Source organism: Pogona vitticeps, chromosome 6 (genome assembly GCF_051106095.1).
Source record: "Pogona vitticeps strain Pit_001003342236 chromosome 6, PviZW2.1, whole genome shotgun sequence".
NCBI lineage: Eukaryota > Metazoa > Chordata > Lepidosauria > Squamata > Agamidae > Pogona > Pogona vitticeps.
In genome coordinates this window covers 11,367,238-11,389,443 of record NC_135788.1, presented here as the reverse complement: position 1 = coordinate 11,389,443, position 22,206 = coordinate 11,367,238, and the positions used below count along the sequence as shown (strand labels likewise).

At 40.3% G+C, this 22,206-nt stretch overlaps 1 protein-coding gene across 1 annotated transcript in view; it reads left to right on the top strand.

Moving 5' to 3' along the window:
* Positions 1 to 22,206, top strand: part of ADARB2 (adenosine deaminase RNA specific B2 (inactive)) — a 392,231-nt gene that overhangs the window by 320,215 nt on the left and 49,810 nt on the right. Inside the window, exons 5-6 of the mRNA XM_073002915.2 lie at positions 730 to 844; positions 14,516 to 14,684. Of these exons, the coding sequence (XP_072859016.2) occupies positions 730 to 844; positions 14,516 to 14,684 (284 nt within the window). The remainder of the gene's footprint in view (positions 1 to 729; positions 845 to 14,515; positions 14,685 to 22,206) is intronic.

The window sequence follows — 22,206 nt, the reverse complement described above, 5'->3', positions numbered from 1 at the left end:
CTGGGGTTTCTGGGAGTTGCAGTTCAAAAACATCCCAGTACCAAAGGTTAAGAACCACTGCTCTAAAGAGCCCCTTCCACCTTGTGTACACAATAGTTAGGTACAGTACATGGACCAGTGATCTGACATTATATAAGACAGTATTGCATGTCCAAGATGCATATGAATCTAGCAATCATATTGAAAACAGCATACCAAAGTTATACCTTTATATTCCAATCAAAACAGCAATTAAAAAGTGTGCAAGCTTTTGAGAACCGACTCTGTTCCTCAGGCAACATGTTAGAAGCAATCAGGGGAAGTGAGGGGAACAGCTGCGAGGCAGAATAGTAAGTGTTTGTTGTCTGCCTGTTGTTTCAGGAAAGAGGGATTGTGTGGACAAAGAACTGAGTGAAATCAGGGGATATAATGGTGTCATATTCCATCTAGGGTAGCTCATAGACTTGGCACTGGAAAATTAGGATGTGTGGTCCTCCCTCTTGCACGATCTGGTTCCAAAGACTCTGACATGAAATTGCTACTAGTACAAAATTGTCTACATGAAATGTGAAAGCAAGGAGATTGGCTTTTGAGGTGGCTTAAAACAGGATCTTTATACTTGCTGTGATACAATGAAAAAAAAAAAGCCATTCTGGTTAAAGGGGGCCAATGGAATTATGAAACTTGCTGGCACAGACCTTTGCTGCAGTCCAAGCGAGTGAAAGCATGACTTCTCCTTGTGTCTTTCAGGAATTCGCCGATTCAGTGTATCAAATAATTACACAGAAGTTTCAAGAGGTGACAGATAACTGTGCTGCAATCCACACACGCCACAAATCCCTGGCAGGGATCGTAATGACCAGAGGTAAACTTCCAGTTTGTTTCCTTTTGTTTTGCTATTCTATAAATCAGGGTATGTGTGGTGTGTGTGTGTGTGTGTGTGTGTGTGTATCTATTTTCCTTTTCTGGTGGAAGGTAACACATGGTGCACACTAGCTACCAGCGCTGGAGAAGGAGGTCTCTGTGTTTGAGACTTCTTTTCATTTCCAGTGAACTCTTCAGATCTGTTTGCTCTATCTGGGTTAACAATTAGATGAAGTCCATATGACATAATTCCATTCCACCTGCCTAACTCCTTTTCATACAATCTTTCTGTCCCTGTTCTTTCGTCCCATTTATGTACCTCTTGCCAGTCCAAATAGTACCTCTTGAAGCATCCCACAATAATTAAAATCCAATATATGATACTGCAGGTGAACAGAATTGATCTACCCCATGCTAGTGTCTTACGGCAGACTGAGTAAATAAGGACATCTGATTTTTGATAAAGGGCATGCTAGTCGCCAGGATGAAGAAGTAATAGGTTATCTATGAAGGTCCAAAGTTAAGCTCACATTGAGGTGCTGAACTGTGGTGTTTAACCTGATGGGTTGGGTGTTGTTGTTTTTTCAGAATAATTCAGCAGCAGTCTTAATTGCCACAATGTCCCAGAATAACACAAATGAAATTTGTAAGCCTGATGCACTCCCCTGTGTTTTGTCTCCTACATATGACTTTATTCCTATTCAGAGAACTCCAAAAGCAGCAAATTTGTATCAAACACAGGCTGTATACACATATGTTTAGAGTTTGACAGACAATTTTTCAGAGAATGCAGGGGGTATTCAATGCATAGTCAGAGGGGGCTTGCTAAATTGTGTGGAACAAACTGGCATTATGCTCTAGACTCAGGCTGTGCAATATGTTAACCGCTGTGGGCTCCGACTAGATCACAGCATAGAACCAAACTCTTGTAAAGCTAGGACATAAAGAGGACATCTCAGTCATCTAGAGGGACTAGCCCTTTGTTAAGATAAGCTAGCTTTAAATATTCCTAGAAGGTTACAAATTGTAAGTCCTCGTGAATCATCTAATCAAGGACTGTGTGCATCTACTCTATTTAATGGCACCTATTCTTCAATCAGTAGCATGGGTCCACAAAGGTAGTAATCTGGTCACCAGTGGTCATCTATTCCATAAATGAGCAGAGAGCACCTCTCTGCACATGGGATGGAACTGGTCCTGTGTATTTGTTTGTTGAAGAAATAACTTAAAATGTGCTGCTTTAAGTTACAACTTATAAACAAGGGGGGGGGACCAGTATCCCAAAAGTTTCAGGTGGCCCTTCATCTTATCGCAAGCCGCCCCAAGCACCTTCCAACTCCATAAATGTTACTACTGTTCTCTCTCTGTCCCCTGAAAATAAATTCATTTTCTGCTTTTATGCACGTGTGTATATGTGTGATCTCCTGCAGGAATGGGCTAGTCCACTCCTAAAGTCAGCAATCAGACAACGTCTTTATTGGAGCGAGCCAGACACCCCCAGAATAGACCTATCCATACCATTGTGACTTCTGAATCCACAGCATTGGCTGCAGGCAGTTTGTTGACCAGTCCTTTAAGAGAAGACAAACAAAAAGTTATATATATATAAATAACTGATTCAGTGCATCAGCGATAATCCATATACAATTTTAAAAATTCACTTCCCCTGTGCTTCTGCTGAGGAGCAACAGTAGTTATTAATTTGCCAATATCCTGAAGTGACTCACTTATTAAGTCTCTTCATGATATTGGCAAGAGTGATTTCCATGTGAACCATCAGACTTAATTAGATTCTTCTAATCAAGCGCTACTGTTCCAAAGCAGTCCATACTAGCTTACTCCCTGTCGCTAGCGTAGCCACACTCTCTCTCTCTGTAATTTGTACTACATGCCTCTACTGTTCTTTCCCCTTGAGAAGCATATCACACACACACTTACACGCAGAAGAATTGGGTGATTGTGGAAAAAAAGATGCAAAGGACCCATCCAGTCCTTTAAAAAAAAAAAACAGCTAACCTAGTTTGAAGTGAATTTTGCCATTTTTGCACAAAAAAGCAATTATGTGCAAATATTGGTTCAGAGCAGCATTTTATGCAAAATGTCATTCTCACTAATGCAAAAACTCTATCAAGAGTCTGAGGAAATTCTTCACCATCTTTGTACTTCCCTATCCTCCTATGCAAGGGTAACACCTATGAGGATTTGGATCTCTAAGTACTTCAAACTGTGGATACTTTGGCCTTTGGTCTCTCCAGTGTTTGACTCTAGCTCCACTGGTATATCAAGAGAACACCAGAAAAGCCATGATGAATCAAATTCAATGTCAGGTAGTCTAAGATTCTGTACATGCAGTTGCTGGTCAGTTGCTTATGGGTCAACTGTCTTCCAGAGGAAAGAGGGGTCTCTGACTGTGATTTAATATTTTGTAATACCACCTTTCCTTTGTAATTAGCAGATAGAAGAAAATATTCCCTGTCGTACATTCTATAGCCAATCTATTATTTTCAGTGTCCTTCTAGTAAGGCATGGAAAAAGCCTTTCACGCTTAAGAGCGGTTGAGAGGATGCTGGTATTTAAACACTATTTTTCCCATTTGAACTTGATTCATCTTGACAGTTTAAATATAGATAGAAACCTTTCTGTCCTCCTTACTCTTCAAAATACATAATCTAAGAAGCATGGCCCTTTTCAGAGAAGGAGGTGAGGAAACTCACAGAAGAGCAATATACGTACATTGATTTCTTTTTTTCCCCCTCTGCATCTCGGTATCGGGGTTTTTTTTTCTATCTCTCTCTCTTTCTTTCTCTTCCTCTCTGTCTCTGTTTCTCTCTCTTTATGAAGCTGACAATCACTTTGATCTTAAAAGCAAGCCAGGAGGCCTTTTCCGTTACCTTATATGAAATAAAGATGAAGTGGACAAAAGAGGATCTAAACAGCAATTTCATGCTGTGATAAAAGATGGCAAATTATGGCCTCTATCACATGAAATGGATCTTAATAATTGCCAGGTGGGGTAACAGGAGAAAAGTCAAAAATGGTTATACATCTTCATGGTTCCTTCTAGTCATTTTAAGACTCAGAACGTACGACACCTAACGGTAATCAAGAATATCGATGGGCAATCAATTTCTAGCCCATAGTTTACTGCCATGTTGGAAGCTGGTAAAAAGTGTTAGCAAACCGATACAACAGACTCTGTGGTTAAATGATCCAAAATACAGTACTATCCAGAAAGCATCATTGGAACAGCCAGATCAAGCAGGCGTATTTTACAAAACTCTTCCATGATCAGTGTCTGGGGGCTGCTTCATATATTATGAAGTCACTAATACGTAACCACCTTGGGTCCTTTTATGGAGAAATAAGAATTCTGACTTGCGGCAACTCTTTTCAGGGTTTTGTAGGCAGAGAGTACTCAGAAGTGGTTTCCCATTCCCTACTTCTGGGGGCAGCCCTGGGACTGTGAAGCTGGCCCAAGGCCACACAGGCTGGCTCTTGTAGAATGCACAGTGGGGAATTGAACTTCCAACCTCAGGTTTTGCAGACAGATACCTAACTCACTGAGAAAGTTGCAGAATGAATGAATGAATGAATGAATGAATGAATGAATGAATGAATGAATGAATGAATGAATGAATGAATGTTTGCGTCTGCTTGGACATGGGCATGGAATTTTAGTCTACCCTGACTTCCTGAAGCATACACTTGACATATATTTGCCAGCCTGCATACGTTACATGCATCCATGACTGCCTTATGTCATTGAATTAAACACAAGAGGAAGCAGAGGTATTATGCCTTTTTGATGTTTTTTCTACTTTAGATTTTGCTAATGAAAAGGAATAACCAGAATCCCCCAATAGAATGTTATCTAGGATTCCTCTTCCTTGGGATTCCAGTATGAGCTGGCAGACTTGTTTGGCCATAGCAGTAACTCAAATGAATGGGTAACTTTCCACACTGCCCCAAATAAATCTAGCCATGGTTTTTGTGGAAAATCAAAAGGGTGGCTAGATCTCTTTGCCTAGTACTGTTTAGAGTGCCAGAAGAACATAGTAAAAGATCTTTAAGGCAGGCATCAATTAGTAGATGGGCCCTGGGGGCCTGGCTCTTACCCTGTGATGCCATAATACAGCAAACGTATTGTGACTCTGTGAGCCTTCTCTGTCGCTGCTCCCAGACTCTGGAACTCCCTCCCACAGGAGGCCAGTGTGGTCCCATCTTTGTTGTCCTTCTGCAAGCAAACAAAGACCTTTCTCTTCAGGCAGGCTTTTCCTAATGACTGACTGTCTAGGAGTCAATAAACAGGCTGGTTTTTATTCCATTGCTTCTAAATCAAATTTTCGTAATGCTTTTACCTAACATTTTAAATTTATTGTTATTAATTCTTCTTTATATTTGAATAATTTATTGTTTTCAGCTTTTAAGACTGTGTTTTTAATGGTGTAAGCCACTTTGGGTCTTTTTTTAGGAGAAAGGCCAGGTAAAAATATTTTTAATTAATTAAATGTAAGAAGTTAGGAAACCACTGTCTTTTAGAAAACAAGACCAGATGCGAAAAAAGCGGCATTCGGGAGAAAATGTGGATATGCAATCCACTACTTATTGCCTCTCCAGAAGACACTCTGCTGTTGTTGTTTTTTCTGCACTTTTTGTATTGGTGTAATTGACAAGAGAGAAATTGGCCCGCAAGCACGACATAACGTACCCAGGCACAATGGTGACACCCGCTCCTGCATAGCAGAAGAAAAAGGCAAGGACCAAGAAAACGGAGGTCAGCAAACAACTTTTGTTGGGGTCAGGAGAGGATACATCTGTTTCCCCCGTCCCACTCCTAAAACACACTAATCTGGGCAGACATAGCCCTGAGAAAACCTGACAGACAGGCAAATGATTCTGCTAAGTCAGTGTGTTCCCTACTAAAGCTTCATTTCTTCCCTGTTTGCAGAGGAGAGTAAATGTAATGGACCATAGAAATGATAAGTGGGAAAGACTGCTAAGTCATCACATCCATGACTCTGCAAATGCCCAAGAGCTCCCAACAGTACACTCTTGAGTGCCTTCTTTTTCTAAATCAAGATCTAAATGCATCACTTAGCAACAGAGCTTTCTCTACGTCCTTTGGAAGATCCTTCTGTCATAAATAACTTCCTTGTTGATATAATTTTATTTTCTTGTGGTTCTCCAAGACTCTGTTTTCCTGCCTTTGATATGATTGAAGTGCTTGTTGCTCCCATAATAACAAACCATCCTAAACAATTCCTAACTCATTTTCTCACTCCCGAACTCTTTCTTTGGGCCTCCATCCTTCAGAAGTCTGTAGACAGTTTTCCTATTCTCTCTGTCATCCCTTAGTTCAGTGGTCTCCAACCTTGGGCCTCCAGATATTCTTGGACTATAACTCCCAGAAGCCTTCACCACCACCTCTGCTGGCCAAGATTTCTGGGAGTTGAAGTCCAAGAACATCTGGAGGCCCAAGGTTGGGGACCACTGCCTTAGTTCATATGCACATATTCCATTATTTGAATCTTTGTCTTTTTAAAATCATGCTCTGCTTACAAATATTTATCATCAACAGTGGCTTCAGGATTATCCCTGATCCTGTGAAAGCCTATCTTTGTTTGTTTGTTTGTTTGTTTGTTTGTTTGATTGATTGATTGATTGATTGATTGATTGATTGATTGATTGATTGATTGATTGATTGATTGATTGATTGATTGATTGATTTATACCTGGCACCATCTGACAGCCAGGCCACTCTGGGTGGCTAACAACAAGACAAACTACACAATATTAAAACACAATAAATATAAAATAATACAAGCATTCAACAGATACAATAACTAGTAAAGGTAAAGGTTCCCCTTCACATTTAGTCCAGTTGTGTCCGACTTTAGGGCGCGGTGCTCATCCCTGTCTCCAAGCCGTAGAGCCAGCATTTGTCCATAGACAGTTTCTGTGGTCACGTGGCCAGCACAACTAAACACACCAAGGTGGTACCTATTTATCTACTTGCATTTTTACATGTTTCAAAGTGCTAGGTTGGCAGGAGCTGGGACGAGCGACGGGAGCTCACTCCATCGCGTGGATTCGATCTTATGACTGCAGGTTTTCTGACCTTCCAGCACAGAGACTTCTCCAGTTTATCCCACAGCACCACCACATTCCCTACAATAACTAGTAGGAGAAATTAAAACAGATGGCTATAAAGATGGTAGAAAGGATGATGAAAGGATGGCAAAAGGGATGATAAAAGGGAAGCAGAGATATCAGCAACTTGATGCTCAGGGAAAGCCTGACGGAAGAGCCGATGCAATGAGAATATTCCTGTGTGGAAGCTGATGGAAGTGGCACTGGTTTTTGGCAATTCTGGTCTGACTAAATTGATCCAGTGTAAGGAAAGGGGTATTCGCCTGAAGGCACTCATCTTCTCACCTGGGCCTGCTTCAGAAGCCTTAGGGACAAAATCTGATGTTGGTGCACCATCATCCACATCTCCCCTTTACCATCATCCAACCTCATTTGAATAAAACAAAACAAAATCTATTTTGTAATTTTTATTTTTAAAAAAATTTTCATTAAAAATATTTTAACTTAAAAATAAGCAGTTATTCTTGAAATCCCAAATTCTATTAACAGTACATCTGTTTAATCTGAATTTTTTCAAATCCATATGGAAATCTTACTGCTTGCCTCATGGTGCAGTGGTTGAACTGTAGTACTTCAGTGAAGACTCTGCTCATGACGTGAGTTCAGACCTGGGCTCAGGTAGCTGAGTTGAGGTCGACTCAACCTTCCATCTTTCTGAGGTCAGTAAACTGAGTAGCCAGCTGGCTGGAGGGTGGGGCAATGTGTAGCCTGCATAATTAAATTGTAAACTACCCAGAGAGAGCTTTAAGCTCTATGGGGCATTATATAAGCAGCACAATTTTAAGACAACCCAGGGAAGTCTGAGAACCAGTATTCTGAGAAGAGCACAGGTCAGCTTGGAGTGAGGCATTGCCCATGGCTTTCATCACAAGCCACCCGAATCTTGAGCCTTTTTTATCTGGGAAAAAAATGATATCCAATTAAAAAGGGGGGGAGTCTTTCTCAATAAATTGCCTTTCACAATTGGGTATGTCGTATTTTATTTTATTTTCAATCTGCCTACCTTCAAAACAGCATTCCTGTTTTATGCTTCTTAATCTCCTCGATGGAGGATACTCTGATTAACACCATACAGTTAACAAGGAAAAGCACAGCACAGAAATAGGCTGGATTGTGCTGAGTGGAAAGCATAATAAAGAGAATGAGTAACATTTTTCAAGATTTTCTTTCTCAGTTCAAATGCACATATACGCACCTGTATATGCACATAAGCTTGATTTGTTAAGTAGGGAACTAAAAAAGAACACTGATTATTGCCTACCAAATAGATAGGAACCAGCATTCAAAATTGCATGAAAATGTACTCCATGAATAATTCACAAGGGTGAATTTAAACTATCATTATTTATAGCTTTCCCTCCTCTTTTCTTTTTTAGTGAACAATTGGTTTGTGTCAGTTACCAGCTTAACACAGTCTGTGTTGAGGATGCTGTGATTTGTAGTTGTGTACAGCTGGAACACTCCAGATTGCAGAAGGCTGTTTCTGATTAATGAAATAGCCTCTTCCATAAGAACTGGAAGGCAAGTGGGTTTCTGCTTTTGTTTCTTCTTAGAAATCCGCATTAGATCCTTATCCGGTGACATCTCTTTGTTAAATGTCCCTATGTTAGGAATGTAGGGAAAGTTGGGGATTTATAGTTTAGTGAAAATTCTCTTCTGGAAAAATTTAGTGTACTCCCTGAGCCACAGAATACCTCAACATACAACAGATCCCAGGATTCCATCATAATGGTATCAAACTGCTATATTTGTGTAGTGTGGACGCAGTTATGGTTTTTCTCAGTGGTTAAATGTTAACTCTAATTTGATTTGTCTGGTTGCCCCATTTCATTGGCTAAAGTGACCACTGGGAGTTTCCTTACCCATTTTACCAATCAGAAATACTTTATATGATGGGTATATAACACTAGTAAATTGTTGTAAATGTGGACACCTCCTAATCCGAACTAGAGAATGTTTCTTCTCTGCATTTTGAGCTATCTTTCTCCCCTTCTCTCAGCAAAGAGAGAGAGAGAAAGAGTTACTGTAAGTCAAGGAGCCTCTTTGTTCCACAGATCTCTTCATCAGGCAGCACAGAAAGGTAGCAGCATTTCATCTTTCTTGAGGGAGAGCAAATTAGGTTACATGGGACTGATAACATTTGCATTGCTGATAATGGATTATTTACAAGGCTGAAAACATTTGCATTGCTGATAACAGTCTGTTTGCAAAGCTGGGTTACAAGTAACTGAAAACATTTGCAATTTACAGAACTATTCGCCAGAGTATTGGAGACAGTAAAGTCTTAGAAAAGACTCTTTGTGATCAAACCTTATGCAGAAAAAGGAAAATTAACCCTTAAAATGACATTAAGTTTCAACTGTTCACAGACTGCTTTATATATCATTTAATTTTGTTATTATTTTTTTCCATCTCTCACCAGGATGCTTAGTAAAGAATGCACATGACACCGCTCCATAGGGGTTACAGTCTTTAAAAAGATGTAAGAAGGAAGAAATGGGAAACATGAATAGGCAAGAGAAGCATATGTGATTCCTTCAGTTATCGTTACCTTAGTGTAGTAAGAAAAGGAAAACACTACCAACCAGTCTTGAGGAAAATCAGTTCAAAAGGGAGGGGGAGTTTTGTGAGAGCTGAGACTCTTTGATCAGCTACTCTACATATTTGGGGTCACAATTGTCCAAACGTGTGCCTTGAGATGGGCACACCACTATGTAAAGAATCTGAGATGGCAGAAACCTCGGCCTTTGACGTTAAAATGGCCTCTATGAAAGGAATGGGAATATCCCTGCGCCTAATAAGATTAGGTTTACCACAGGTACAGGGAAGCACCATTAGCCCCACTCCTTCCGTTTCTGGTTTCATTACACTCCTGCAAGGATGAAGAAGAGCGTGCCCTATCCACGATGATTTCCCACATTGAGTCAGGCTGTTGCTTTTTGAGGCTCCTGATTCACATGGAGAGCCCCCACATATAGCGGGCCCTCCTTCTCAGGTGAGGGAGTGACAAAACTGGAAGAGAAGGATGGAACTAGCACACTCCTCTCTTTTCTACTCATGGTAACCAGACTCTTTTTAATAAGGACTGAATAAGTCTTAGTGCATTGTTTTGTTTTTGTCTTGGTCTATTTAAGCTTATGGTACATCAGTGTAATTAGAACTGTAAGCGAACTATAAGGACCTCAAAGATCATCTGGTCCAAGTTAATCCATTGCTTTTTGGATTATTGGTGGCCATGGTGGCTGGTATTTCCTAGGAATTGTAGTCTAAACAATAATATTTTGAAGAACTCAACCTACATTGTATTTACGAAAATTCTCTTTGTATCTTTAGTACTGTGCGTGATCTGTGGATGTAAATCTTCACAAATTCGTTCCTTCCCAATAGGAAAGAAAAATGTCAAAAGTTTTTTTTTCCCCCATTGGATGAGATTTCGAGAGTCTTTGAGCATTTTTCACATTTCAGCACTTTTTTCCAAAAATTCACAGAAAGGGTATTGTGCAAAAAATAACCTAGTGGAAAAGCTTTGTTTTTCACATGACATATACACATTGTATGCAAACTTGAGGTTTTTGTTTCTGATGTTGTTATTTACCCCCCCCCCCAAAAAAAAGCTACTGGAACATTTCTTCAGTAGAGTGTGTCAGTGTGTTAAGATACGTGTTGTCATTGAGGACAATAAAATTTCATCAACAACCTTAATTCATCTTTTGTGCGATCCTTTTCCCATTGTTATGGCCTTTAAAACCAATGGCATCTCTTCCTTGTGTCTTGATGTCCCTTTTCCCCATGTTAGATTTCTCCTCTCATGGACAGCTGCCGATGAAGCTGCTTTCCCCTTCCATTCTTTGCCTGCCTTATTACTTCGCTTCATTTCCTTTTCAATTTGAAAACTGTTTAACCCAGTATTAAAACCCCAGCATTATACATTTGTTTCCCCATAAGGTTTAGTTTCAATTTTTTTTCTTTCCTCTTTTCCAACCTGAGCTTATTTCATGCAAAGCTCTGAGGGAAAGGAAATATTTAAAAGCTTTTCCAAGACCGCTGGGTCACATGCCAAGGTCATAACAAAGAAAGAAGTACTGTTCTCCTGGTTTATTTTAAATGATGTTATTCTGAGGTCAGTCAATCTTATAGTAAGGCTTTGCAAGAATTGCGTTAAAACAGGATTTTAAAAATGGACAACAGATATGTGTGGGTGTGTGAATGAGTGTGCATGTTCTTTTAATGTAATATATTCTCTAAAATTAATTCATTTTAATGGTTATTTAATTATTTAGGCTTTATTTAGGTTACGGTACCCTTCATCTCTTTGCTAGAAAAATTAAACAACAGTTTGTAAAAAGGTGATTACACCACAGATGAGCTTCCGCCATTTACAAGTCAACAGCTTGAATTATGTGTCCCTCCATCACATCTGGATTAGGTACCTGAAGACTCCTTCACACAGCACCCTTTAAAAAAAACTGTACATGTTATATATTTAAATGTAAAAAATTCGTATTGTGTATCTGTACAACAAGCAGTCCTGGTCACATGTGCCCAAGAGGGGCATGAAAGGCAGGGAGGATGATGTTGGCCATGGCTTCAGCCTTCTTTCACATGTATCTATATTGGCCTCCACTATACATCCAACTTCTTAAGTATAATTAAGAAATAGGAAGCCTTGTTTCTTCATTGGATCTATGCCTCTATATTCTTCTCACTGTCTTCTAGCCACACTTTTTGAACTATGGAACACAGAATGCCCGGAACCTATTTTAGAGGCAGAATACTCTTTCTAGAAACTGATATTATGAGCATTCTCTTGTTAATATACAAAAAAAGGAAGCTGTCACAGTGCTTGCTGGGAGTTGTTGTCTCAGAGCCCTTTAAGTGGTAGAGGGTGCCTCCTCAAGAACTACCATTCACCGGTGGCTACTTTCCTTTTTGTATATTAGCAACAGAAAACATGCCCTGAGATAGCACTGCAGCCTTGGAAACTGGGTGAGCAAAATATAGGTGTCCATAGATGTGGGTTTGCGGGCTAGGACTTCCAGAATTCTCCCTGGGGACTTCCTGGAGATTAGAGTCCATAAAACACAACTGGTGCATTCCTGAACAATACTTCCCTAGTTAGTTTTCATTAATGAGTTAATTCCCTCATTCTTCCCCAGTTGCTTGTAGGGTGGACAGGTTCCCTTCTTTGTTTGAAGACATTCCCACTCAAAGGGCTGTTAAGACTAAAAATAAAGCGATACAGGTTACAACAGCAGGAACCTTTCAGTGGTCCCTTTCAAAGTTAGTACCTGAACAGGAGACTGAGCACATTATATCGATTTATTTTCTGATTAGCATATTAATATCTCACCTTCTTTCCTGTGCAGCATCCATAAGTCTCCCTCTCCTCACTTTAGTCTCACAACCACCCTATGAATTAAGTCAGGATGAGAGAGTATAATTGGTACAAAGTTATCCACTGAGTTTCTTGGTCAAGTCAGCAATTGAATCCAGGTCACCTGGTTTTTAGCCCTGTTTTTTAACTATGACATTACACTGGCTTTCTTACTCATTCCCAGGATGGTGATATGTATCAAATCTCTATTTGTATTACAATAATTCATTCTACATTTGTGCCTATAGATATAAATTAGCATATTTATTTATTTATTTATTTATTTATTTATTTATTTATTTATTTATTTATTTCCATTTCTACCCCACCTGTCTGGTCATTGCAACCACTCTAGGCAGCTTACAACACAAAATACAAGAACAATATAAAAAAGGATTTTTTAACACAATTAAAGAATTCTATATGATGGAAAGCAAACAAAATAAATCATAATAGAGAAAGCAAGGGAGAAAGTCAGGAATTAACCGGGGGGGGGGGAGGAGGCCTGCCTAAACATCCACGTTATTAGTGGGTTTTTAAAAAATACCCAGGGAGGTGTGTAAATCTACAGAGGCAGAATGTTCCAGAGGCGAGCAGAGGATATGCAAATTTTTGCAGATAGGTTCTTTTTTTTCCCCTCCCCTTTTTTGTTAGAAATGTATGTATGACAACTAGAGATGGACACAAACCACTTTTTGGTGAGTTTGGTTCATTTCCTGGCCAAACAGCTGATCTGCAGTTCAACACTCCACCTCGTCTAGCCACTCGGTGACAACGTGCTGCTGCTGAGAAAGATACTCACTGGAGAGGGCAGGTTAACGAACTGCAGATCAGCTATTCGGCCGGGAAACAAACCATGCAGAACGAGCAGTTCGTGCCCATCTCTAATGGCTCAAGCCATTGGTTCCCAGGTAGCTACCTTGTTTCTTCACTGGGGTTCACTTAGGTTATCAATGACCTTAGGAAGCAAACCGTTGCTCCAGCCTCTTAGAAAGACTTTGCTGGCTCCCAGGTGTTAGACATTGTTGCCATAATTTGCAGTGTTTAGCAGAATTTAGAGCCAGTCCAAGCGGTCCAGTAGAATGACACACACACAGGCAGCTTCTTCCCAACACCATGTATATTTACAAGTTTGTACAGAAGTTCTAGCAGCCCAAACCAACAGCATAGTACTCATCAGGACGAGATCCAACATCTTCTCCACATGCCCCACACATTTATATATCCACATATATTTACATATGGCCAGTCAGTAAAGACATTCCATCACTCCGTCATTACTTCATATTACAATACGCATCTTGCATGAATCAGCACTTTGCCCACCTGTCCAACGTGGGCTGCTGATTGCCACAGGCCTGGTTCTGTCTCAGTTTGGAAATCATCCTCGACAGACATTCCAGCCTTTCCCATCACAATAGTGTGGTTATGCACAAAAGCTAAGTTTATTTTTTAAAAAATTGCCTCCTGTGTGCACACCAACAAAAGGTTGGTGTGTGCTCTCTTTATGGAAGAGTGGCCAGTTGAGATGGGCCAAGGAAACTTCGATGCATGAAGGAGAGCCCTAGAGAAGAACACCCACAATTATTTCTCTCTTTATACAAAACAAAGACCTGGCTGCATTTGTATTTTCTGTATGCCCTCTGAAGAAGATGAGCTCTAAAATTTGTTCGCTGTTTATCATCATGTACGGCCTCACAAAAATGAAAGCTCACACTACAGGGAGTGCATGTTTCTAATATTAAAAAAGAGCCACCATCGCCAAAACAACAACGACAAGAAGCCCACAACCAGCCTAGCATTTATATGTATAGCGAGAGCTTCTTTTATTAGTTCCATACAAGGTGTACATTTCTTGTGATGTAGTAGCTATGGGTTTAACTAGTAAACTTTAACAGCTGGCTTTTATCTAGGAATTAGCCGTCTGGACTGAAATGGACCCTGCATTATTCCAACAGCCACGATACAAGATTGCTGCATATTCCGGAAGCTGTGTAATCATTCTATTAGGGCTTTCTCTGCTGCCACATGAAAGTGTGGCCTTTAAGAGCCTGAGCAATTACGCTGTAAGACCATCAGGCGATTCTAAAACCTCCTTTGTGTGTGGTGTGTTTTTCATGTTGCTGTTTTTTTCAAATCTTTCTGCAGGTTTGGATCTTCGGCAGGCTCAGGTTATTGTGCTGACATCAGGTACCAAATGCATAAATGGAGAATACCTTAATGACCAAGGCCTTGTGGTCAACGACTGCCATGCGGAGATTGTGGCAAGGAGGGCCTTCATCCACTTCCTTTACTCACAGCTGGAGCTGCACCTGAGGTAAACAGGACTTGGATAATAACTATGGCTATCAGAAAGTTCTAAAGTTGGTCATGAAGAGCAAGGGAGAGATTTTTTAAAGAACTGCTTTTGACTTCCCCAAGTTAATAAAGGAGTGTTAAAACTGGGCAATGCAAAGCCATTTATATTCCGAAAATGAATTTAATAAAGAATAATTGTGTGCCATCAAGTTGATTCTGGCTAATGGAAACCCTTTCTGAGGTTTTCCAGCTGTAGGGTACAAAGATGTAGTTTGGCATTCGCTTTTTCTGAAGGCATCTAGAGGCTGCAGCTTGCTCAAGGCTACACAGGGTGGCTCTCCACGGTGATGAATCAAACTTCTGAACTCTGCTTCTGCAGCCAGGTACCTCAGTCCACCATGTTGTATTTTGTATGTTCCTCTCTTTTTGCCTTTCCTTTCTTTTTCCCTCTCCTCACCTTACTTTTTTTCCTTTTACATACACTTTTTTCCTCACATGTGGTTTGAGATAATACTTTTGTTGAAAGGTGACTAAGTTCTTGGCCATCACCCTATCTCATGCTAATCAGCTTCATTACTTGTAAGACTGGAACTGCATGAGGAAGTACTTTTCTTAAATCTCTGAATTTTTACCGTATTTGCCGGCATATAAGACAACTGGGCGTATAAGACGACCCCAACATTTCCACTCAAAATATAGTGTTCGTTATATATGTCATCTTATACACTGGCAAATACGGTAGTTTCACTAGATAACCAAAAGATGTACAATTATAAGAGGGAGAAATTTTTTTTATGCACATACTCTACGCCAGAGATCGTCAGCCCCCGGTCCGCAGCCCGGTGCCAGTCCGTGGCCTGAGCTGGACTGGGCCACGAAGACAGACCTCCCGCCCCCGCACACACTTCTCTCCCCACAGCTGCTTTGCGCATGTGCATGCTTGCCAGCGCCAGCATGAGCGCTCCCCCACCCCTTCACACATGCGCCTGAGCACCCACATGCCCCTGCACATATGTGAAGTGGTGGGGGTTGCTCATGCCGGCGCTGGCAGTCAGGCGCTCCCTCACCACTTCATGCATGCACCTGAGAGTGTGCACGCAGGGGGGGCTGCATTCCTCGGAGGCTCAGCCGGTCTGCAGTCCCAAAAAAGTTGGGGACATGCATCATTTTATAGACCTCTGTCATGTCCCTACTGATACCCAGTGTGGTGCAGTAGATAGAGTGATAGACTAGGACTCAGGAGGCCTGAGTTCGAATCACTGCTGAGCCATGGAAGCTCACTGAGAGCATGAAACTGCTAAAGCCACTCCTTAAATATCTCACTTACTGTACCTTGAGGGCTCCTGATAGAAGAGCCGCCTGTGTCGTCATGGGCAAGCTGCACAGTCCCGAGACGACCTCAGAAGAAGCGGGTAGTGATCCACTCCTGAGTGTTTCCCACTGAGGAAAGCCTAAAAAGAGACACTATAAGTCAGAATCAACTTAACAGCATGCAATTGTTATCCTGTCTCTACCCCTTATTTTTTAACTGTCTTTTTTTTAATTTTTTTTTATTTTTTACAAAACTTAGTATCTGCAAACATTAGACTTTCCCCAGGCGGACTTGTTCCAGCCTCTTGTTCATTTGGCTTGCCCTTTTCTAAAATTTATTTATTTATTTATTTATTTATTTATTTATTTATTTATTTATACCCCACCTATCTGCTCAGAACAAGCACTCTAGACGGCTTCCCCAGCCGTATGATATTTCTGAGGGGTGATGACCAGAACAGTACATTGTGCCCATATTTGTTACATCATATATTTATACAAAAGAATAATGGTGAAATAAATGTTGGGGCGTGTGCTTGGTTCTGTGTCTGGGTTTTTAATATTCTTTGTTCCTTTTCTAATTGTCCCCTGCATGGGATTTTAGTATTTTCCACAGCCACATGCTGGGTCCGTGTTTTCAATAGGATTTCCACCATAATCCTTACGTCTCTTGCCTTCTCAGTGAGATCAAATCCCACCAATTAGGATTTTTTTCTTCTTCTTTTTTACCCCAATGTGCATTGCTTTCCCTTGATTACAACTGACCTGCATTTGCCATTTTAATGCTCATCAGTTAGAAGTGTTTGTTCTGAACCTTTTCTCTGTATCTTTTTATTTTCATGAACCTAAATAAAGGTCATCAGCAAACCTGGCCCTTTTACTTTTCACTCCTAACTCTGAACAACAACACCTTTCCCAGTATTGTTCCCTGAGTATCCCTATAATCAGTATTCTGATGCTACTCTTTCTAGAATAATACATATATATTATTCATTGGCTTATTTTCTGTAGTAATTTTGAGTGCTTTCTCAACTCTCAGGAGCTCAAGGTATTCAATTTCGTTAAAGCCACATTAGGCCCTATTAGGACAATTAAACCTTTTAAACAGGGCACATATTAAAATATCCCCAGCAAGCTATTGAAATAACTGGTAACCCCAAAATAGTCTGATATGTAATCAAGGGTACTTTCAGAGAGCAGAAGAGTCTTTCAGTATAGAAGCCAGTGTAAAACTGACCTTGTAGAATATCATGCAGATTTTTCTTACCATATTATCTTCTTATGTTTTTTTTAACACCTGTGAATAACAATTCTTTAAATCAGCCCTCCAATGCCATGCACAATTTTGCCAAAAAGAGCATATGGCTGTAATGAGAGTAATTAAACAAAAGTGGTGATTACCCCATTAATTTAACTTTCTAGAGCCCTGTGGCAAAAAAACACATTGTAGATAGCCCATAATAAGGAGACAAAAATCCTTACAGACTGACTGTGTCTGAGTGTCATAGCAAGAAGTCTTAAGTTTGGGGAATGCTTTGTTTTGTGACTGGTCTTTACAACTTAACCACTGTATTCCTTTGAAGTCTGTTTTCTTAAACATGAAAGGTGTCTTCATTCACATATCTCCAACTCTTGCATACTTTTAGGTTTAATTCAGAGTTATCTGTACCATATGTTTGCCCTCAGCCTTTGTTCCGTGCCATGAATCAAGTGGCTGTGAAAGGGATGATATGATGAATAAGGGCAGAGAGACATTTTGATAAGTATCAGATTTTTATAAGAAATAACACTGCACATTTGAAATCAGTTTGCAAACTGGAATGCAATTATCTTTTGGCATTCACATTTTGCAAAACTTTGTAATGTAATTCTGCAAAACTAAAATACATGTATTAGGGGAATATGGGCACAAAAATTAGATACAGTATATTATTTTGGGAAAGTGCAAAAAAAAAAGTATATGTTCACAGAAATACATGCAAAACTCCATATTGATTTTCCTACCAACCTCTTTTTTAAAAATACCAATTCGTGTAGAAATGAGACGGCACAAAGACTAGAAAAATGAGACTCCAAGAAAAACCAGAACTGACTGATTGCTAAACCCATTATATTGCAAGTGTTCCAGTACTGCTAGTCCATAAATTTGTTTCTCAACTACAAAATGTGGAATCCAATAAGGAAGTCGAAGTCATTAGATCTATGAGCCCATTAGCCAAGCATTGTGACCTGCCAATTACTGGACCATCCTTTGTTTTTACAGACTCGAACAGATAATACTAACTCAAGTCTCATTAATCTCGTAGTGAAAGCTATCATGATTAGCCGGTGGTCAGCTGTGTGGGTCCCACTCCAGTTGTACAAGCCTGATATAGAACTATGCCCACATATTGAGTTTATAGTAACAATCCTTTGCATTCCAATAAATCTGAAGCTCTGTTTGGGCATTACTCCTAGAAACATGCACAAGGCAGAAGAGCCTGTAAAAATATCCAGCTGAACATATTTACAGAACTTCCATGATCAGGAGCCGTGTCTTATCCAGCAGGACATGGGGTGTAAATGTGCATCCCGGCTACCTATTTAACCTTCTGTATTCCAATCAGCATAGAAGTGTGTTTAACGTATACTCTGTGTGTATGTTCTTTCTCCATTATACATAACTGTACAAAGGGAGTTAAATCTAGTCCAGAGGCATTTTACTACCTCTTTATTTTCCTTCGGCAGCTATTAGATTTTAATCACAAAGTCATGTTTTATGGAGCCACTTGGTTGTTTTTCGATGGATGCTTTAAACACAGACCCAATAATAGCTGTGAACGGCCAAGGGATGAAAGGCTACCCTTCTTCTCATTATAGGCATTTTCCTTCTTCGCGGCTGCTGAGTCATACTGGCGAAGGTTATTTATGATGAACATGCGCCTTGTATTCTGTTGGTCATTAATACGTTTGTTGGATCATAAAAGAGCTACCTGCTGGCGCGTGAAGCAGACAGCATCCCTGGAATCCAACCAATATACAGTAATACTCTTTCTGCCTGCCAAAAAAACATCACAGTGCAGGAGACAAGGGGAGAACTGACTTGGTTGCTAATGCCTTTTTCTTGCCTTTTCCATTAGGTTTAGATGGGTGGATTTTTTTTTTCAGGTTCATTGACAAGTGCTGTGTGACTTGAGCCAAAATCTAGGAGAAACACTGGAAATAGCATTCATTTTCATGTAACTGATATTTATTTTTATTTTTGTTATTTATTTACTAACTTCAGGAAAGCGGTGAATCTCAGAGGCTGCCTCTTTTTTTCTCCTCCACCATACTCCTGGGGGGGGAGAGAATCTTATTTTAGGAACTGCTGTTTGCATCTGGAGGAATGTCCCGCTTTTACCAAAGGAGACTTTATTTGAAATGCAGATAATAATTTCAGATAGAATGTCAGGACAGCTCCGCCATAGTCCAAGAACATGTGGATTGCATTCACCTAATTAATGTCCCATCTTGCTTAGTCCTAATGGAAACACGGGCAGAACTAAAGTTAAGTTGCTTCACATGTTACACCAATGAGCAGATTTGTACAGACAGGCATGTGGTTCAGTATCTCACCTATGGACATGTGAACTGCTTCTACTGAGAGGTGATTTTAATGTGGGAAGGTACAACTGAACACAGGAAGCTGTCTTGCACAAACACCGGACTATTGGATGCCTCTAGTATTTACACCTTGCTTTTCCTCTGATGATCAAAAGGCAAGTGACATGGCTCTCTGTTTCCCTACTGTTTTTTATGACAGCAGCCCTGAGAAACTGATTAGGCTGGAGAGAGTGTCTGGCTCAAGATCACACTAGGTATTTTCTGGCTCAGTGAGGACTAGAGGACATGGGTCTCTCAAGCTTTGATCCCACACTCTAACCCCTAAACCACAGATTTAGCTATTATGCCTTTTATGCAATGCTTGATGGTACCGTTGTTGAGCAATGAATGAACTTGCATGAACGTGCGAACAATCTAACATGAACGTCTCCAAAAGACTGGGAAACAGCAAAATTAAAAGATAAATTGAGATGGCATAAGAGTTTTAAATGCTTGGCTAAAAAAACCTTTTTAAACTATTTTCTAAAAAGACTAGCTAGCACCAACCATGCCTTTTTTGGGGGTGACATTCCAAAACCAGAGTATACTCCTATTGCTCCTGAAAGCAAAATGTGCTGCTTCTAAACCACTCCATAGTGCTTGAAGCACTCGCTGAGCAGTTTACGTTTTAATTATGCAGCCACTTACAGTATTGCCGCCCCCCCCCCTGCAAGCTGGGCACTCAGTTTAGTGACTTCTGAAGAATGGAGGGCTCAGTCAACCTCAAATCGACTACCTGAGGCCATGATCAAATTCAGGTCATGAGCAGAATCTTCAGTGCAGTACTGCAGTTCAACCACTGTGCCATGAGGCAAGCTTGTAGGAACAATAACACTTTACAATATGGCAGTCAAATGGCAGGTACACATAAATGAAACAAGAAAAACAATCTCATAAGGATCAGCTGTGTCTCATTTTTCCTACGGTTTTTTAAAATTTTACTTGCCCCCATTTCTTGTGTATATTAAATATAATTACTGTATATTTTCTCCACTTACTGGTCTCTGTGCTTGGTTTGTCTTAAAAATGGCATTGGTTTCTCTAGGGGTAGAAGCGCAATCACTGTTTCTTAAGCTTTTTATTGATCCATCTCCATAGCACATTCAGTTATGTTATTATGTTATGTGGATCAATGCTGTGTTATTTCGTCAAGGGAATTCTCAGAGCAACATAAAACTCTACTCACCAAAAAATTTTAAAAAATAAACCCTCCTACAAATGATTGTCTCCATTTAGCCAGGAGCTGGTTCCTACCTGTTCCTCTCATACAGATGCACACATGCAGAGACAAAACACACATACAGAATTATTGTTGCCAAGTGTACCTCCTGGTTTCATCCCCTTTCACGGTTCAGTAATCCTTTTATGACCTCTTTTTTTTGGTCTCATATGTCATGTTCACACTAGAGATGGGGACGAATCACCATTTTGGCGAGTTGTCGTGCTTCATGATCCATCAAAGTTGAAGAAGCACGAATTTCATGAACCAACAAAGCACAAATTTATTTGTCAGTTTGTAGGGGGGTTAGACAGCTGGAGGCTGTCTTAAAAAAAGCTGACCCCTCCCTTACTGCTACTCTTTGGGATGGAGGCCAGGGTTCTTGGCATTCCCCGGAAGAGAGTTTATGTTGTCCTCTCTCCCTCTCTCTCTCTCTCTGAGGAAGTCTAGACATTATTTTGAAGAACTTCTGCAATGCCTCAGATCTACTTGTAGGAGATCTCAGCGACTGCTTCCACGTGGAGCAAAATCTTTTTTAAGCATTATCTGGTGATGCTGGATTAAGTCCTTGCAATCTTCATGAAGCAGTTCTTCCAAAATTACAATTACAATTCCCATACAGGTAGACAACGTATCTATTTATGAATGGGCTATGCCTCATTCCACTCCCTGCCCCACCTTTTGTCACAGAGATTAAAATGTAATATAGCTTCCTTTCATTTTACACAAATGCTTTGTTGTATTGGAGAAAATGTGTATTTATGCTTCCATTCTGACGGTAGACTATTTAAGGTCTATATAACTGTTCTCTTCCTTGCTGAGCTTCACCATTCATTCACCATGGGCTAGCTAGACTAATACTCTGACTCAATACTGTACAAGGTACTTTCCTGCGTTCCTCGGTAGCTCTTCCCATTGACGTAAATGAGGCAACGTGCTCAAAGCTGTTACAAAGGGCCCGGCTTAAAGCTTTGACATTAGTTGCAGTGGGAGCCAGCTTGACTCAGATTTCAGTCGCAGGAGGGAAAGACATGAGGAAAGAAAATGCCGTAAGAAGGAAATTGGATCATGGGTGCATTTCGTTTAGGCCAACAATTTACCTTGGCCTAAACAAAGTTTACCCTAATTTACCTCCCTGTACCATGAGTATACATACCTAGGAACTATAACTAGATACCAGTGGTTTATTTTATATATATACAGTGGTGCCTCGCTTAATGGGCGCCCCGTTTAACTATGAATCCGCATAGCAATTAAGTTTTTGCGATCGCAAAAGCGATCGCATTGCAGTGTTTCTAATGGAAAAAATCACTTTGCGATGATTGGTAAGCTGTTTCACGTACCGATTTTCGCATAATGATGATTTCCCAACAGCTGATCGGCGGTT